Source organism: Alligator mississippiensis, chromosome 1 (assembly GCF_030867095.1).
Source record: "Alligator mississippiensis isolate rAllMis1 chromosome 1, rAllMis1, whole genome shotgun sequence".
Classification (NCBI taxonomy): Eukaryota; Metazoa; Chordata; order Crocodylia; family Alligatoridae; genus Alligator; species Alligator mississippiensis.
The window spans coordinates 465,729,548-465,732,695 of record NC_081824.1 but is presented as its reverse complement, the minus strand read 5'-3'; the positions used below and the strand labels follow the sequence as shown (position 1 = coordinate 465,732,695).

The following is a 3,148-nucleotide window of genomic DNA, read 5'->3' as shown; positions in this document are numbered from 1 at the left end:
TTAGAATACAAATATCGGCAATTCCTCATACCCTTTTCCTATTGAATACTTTGAACAAAAGGGTCTAGACCCTACCTTTTCCTGAGGCAGGTTCCTGGGCTGGTCCCTGGGCAGGTCCCTGGGCTGGACCTTGGGCTGGACTCCGGGCAGGTCCCCAGGTCGGTGCCCCAGATGGTCCTCGGCCTGGTCCCTGGGCTGGCCCTCTGGCTGGTCCCCACGTTGGTCCTCCAGCTGCTCCCTGGGCTGCCCCTTGGGCTGCTTCCTGGGCTGGACCTCAGGCAGGTTCCCGGCCTGGCCCTCGGGCTGGTCCCCGGGCTGGCCCTTGGGTTGGACTCCAGGCAGGTCCCCAGGCTGGCCCTCGGGCAGGTCCCCAGGTCGGTCCCCCAGATGGCCCTCAGGCTGCTCCCCGGGCTGGACCTCAGGCAGGTCCCTGGGCTGGACCTCAGGCAGGTCCCCTGGCTGGCCCTTGGGCTGGTCCCTGGGCTGGTCCCCCGGCTGGTTGTCAGGATGGTCCCCAGGTTGGTCCTCCGGCTGCTCCCCGGGCTGGCCTTTGGGCTGCTCCCCGGGCTGGACCTCAGGCAGGTCCCCGGGCTGATCTCCCAGCTGCTCCTGTGGCTGGTCCTTGGGATGGTCCTCGGGATGGTCCCCGGGCTGGCCTAGATACACCAGTGTATTTTGAGCTAAATGAGGTGAGTGAAAATGGCTGGACCAGCCTTAGTTATGTATGGATAGTTGATGAAAAGAAGCCACAGATATAGAATTTTTTTAACAATTGTTTACAAAAATCAGCTCTCTGTCCTCCATTTCTGATCCCTTCCCTCCCCAACTGGCATCTCTCCTCTCTCTCTCTTTATCTTAACTCAGTAAAATCAACTCCAGATCTTCTTCTACAAGATGTTAACCTCTTAATTTCCGCTGGCATTTCCCCTATAGTCTAACTCATTGACACTTCTCAGTCAAGTGAGGTGGCTGTCACTCAAAGTTTAAGAACCTTTTTCAAATATTACTACAAGAAATAAATGCAAGAACAAAAGCCCTAGAAACTTCTGCTCACTTTGAACAAGAGTTGGATCGAAACATAGACCTGAACATTTTCTTGGCCCACTGGAACCAAATCCAGGATACAATCTCATTAGACACCTTTTAGCCACCTTGGAGATATGAACGTTTTTGGGGCTGAAGAAAAAGTTGGCCGGGGAACTCCTTTCTCCAGGGATGCAATGTATCTTTTATCCACATTTAAATGCCTGATTTTATCTGGCGGTGTACCCATTTCTAAAATAACACCTTCTTCCTGGAACATCCACCTGGTCAAGTTTATGGGTTGAAAAACTGCTTTGCTTTTGTATCCTCTATTTCATATATCATTTCCTTTCACTTCTGTGCCAAAGCTAGACGTTAGCACATTGCACCAGGTCCCAGAAGCATACCCAGCAAGTGATTTGCCACAGGAAAGTTTCTAACTGGGTTAAGGACCATGTGTCAATTTGATATGGGTAACATTTACCCCCGCAAATGCAATTCTTTAGTGCAGTTTCGGAGATGATGCAGTGATAGCTTGAAAAAATATATAACTTACTCTCATTTTCTGCTACGCTTTTAAACTGGTGGAGGAGATGTTTCGCCTCCATTTCAGTTTCAGAGCCAGGGACCTCTTTGTGAAGGTGGGCTATCACCTTCTCCAGAGTGAGGTGCTTTGACGGCTCCCTGAAATCTTCAGCGCTGAAGTGCAGCCAGATTTTCAAAAAGAAGATGACTGGACTGAAAAGAAATACGTTGACAAAATCCGGTCATAATCAGTCTTTGTAACAGTGATATCTGTCATTCAAACCTGTATAAAAAGATGAATCTATTCCTTCTGCTATGAGCGAGCAAGGAGTTCTGATCTGGGCACCTTTTTCCGTAATCATGGTCTAAACTCACTGACACACATTTTACCACTCTTAATTACTGATCAAAGCTAGTGAATGAACACTGAGTTGTATCCTCAAGATGCAAAATATAGGACAGTTATAACTATTTTTAGCCATATCACCATCCTCCAATTTGATCCAGTATTACAGCAAACAAAGTAGAGGAGACACAGGCAAAACACGAACATCTTGCCCTAAACACCACCTTTACACAACACACAAATCGCCTGGCTTTTCTCGCTTTCTACTTTTCTTGCTTGCTTTTTTTCTTGCTACTTTTGGGCCACTTTCTGCAGTGTTTCTCTCCTAGTGTCACACACACAAGAAATGCCAACTTGAGTGGGTGAACTTCAGCTAAGCCATTGCGACAGCTTTTCAGGTCTGCCAGTCTCTCCCCTTGTCTCCCACAGACAGGCAGGAATAATTCCCATTCTCCTGTACAGACATGAGACATAGGACTGTAAGAATCACAATCTGGGTCAGAGCAGAGGCCCGGCTATCTCACAACACTGTCTCCACAAGTGGTAAGGAGCAGATGTTCTGGAGGACGAGTAGAAGAAAGAGAACAGAGAGATGCATCCTCCGTCACGATGCTTGCTAAGTCACCACGCATGTGGCCATCACTAAGCCCTATGACTGACAGCCCCAGATTGGCACCTTTCGAAAGGGCAGTTGCAATCTTTCACTGAACCTGCTTATAGTACTGGCCTCCACAACATCCGGGGGTGATGTGTGTCACAAATTAGTGAGGTGTGAAAAAGTACTTCCTTTTGGTTGTTTCAAACCTGCTGCCTCATCATTTAATGAGGTGGCCCTAAATTCTTGTATCAGGAGACCGTAAATACAGGTTTCCTTCGATTTCTGCTGTACACGCATTCCTGGAGCACGGCACATCAGTCAAATTTGCATAATGCAAACCCACTTTACAATTCATCAATTCATAGATTCATACATATAGGGTGGGAAGGGACCTTGTAGATCTGCTAGTCTGACCCCCTGCCCTGGGCAGGAGAGAAAACTGGGCTCAAATGACCCCAGCCAGGTAAACGTCAAGCCTCCTCTTAAAGACCCCCAGGGTAGGAGCCAGCACCACTGCCCTTGGGAGCTGGTTCCAGATCCTAGCCGCTCTGACTGTGAAGTGGTGCCTTCGGATGTCTAGTCTAAACCTACTCTCTAGCAACTTATGGCCGTTATTCCTTGTTACTCAGGGAGACCCTCAGGGGAACAAGGTCTCT

At 48.6% G+C, this 3,148-nt stretch overlaps 1 protein-coding gene across 1 annotated transcript; it reads right to left on the bottom strand.

Annotated features, from left to right (window-relative positions):
- On the bottom strand, nucleotides 1-1,955 carry LOC132249452 (protein TsetseEP-like). Its single transcript, XM_059724618.1, has 2 exons — nucleotides 1,580-1,955; nucleotides 1-656 (listed from the first exon to the last, which is right to left on the bottom strand). Exons 1-2 carry the CDS (start codon nucleotides 1,629-1,631, stop codon nucleotides 1-3), a joined length of 708 nt encoding a protein of 235 aa, XP_059580601.1. The 5' UTR covers nucleotides 1,632-1,955.
- Nucleotides 1,956-3,148: the final 1,193 nt, after the last annotated feature.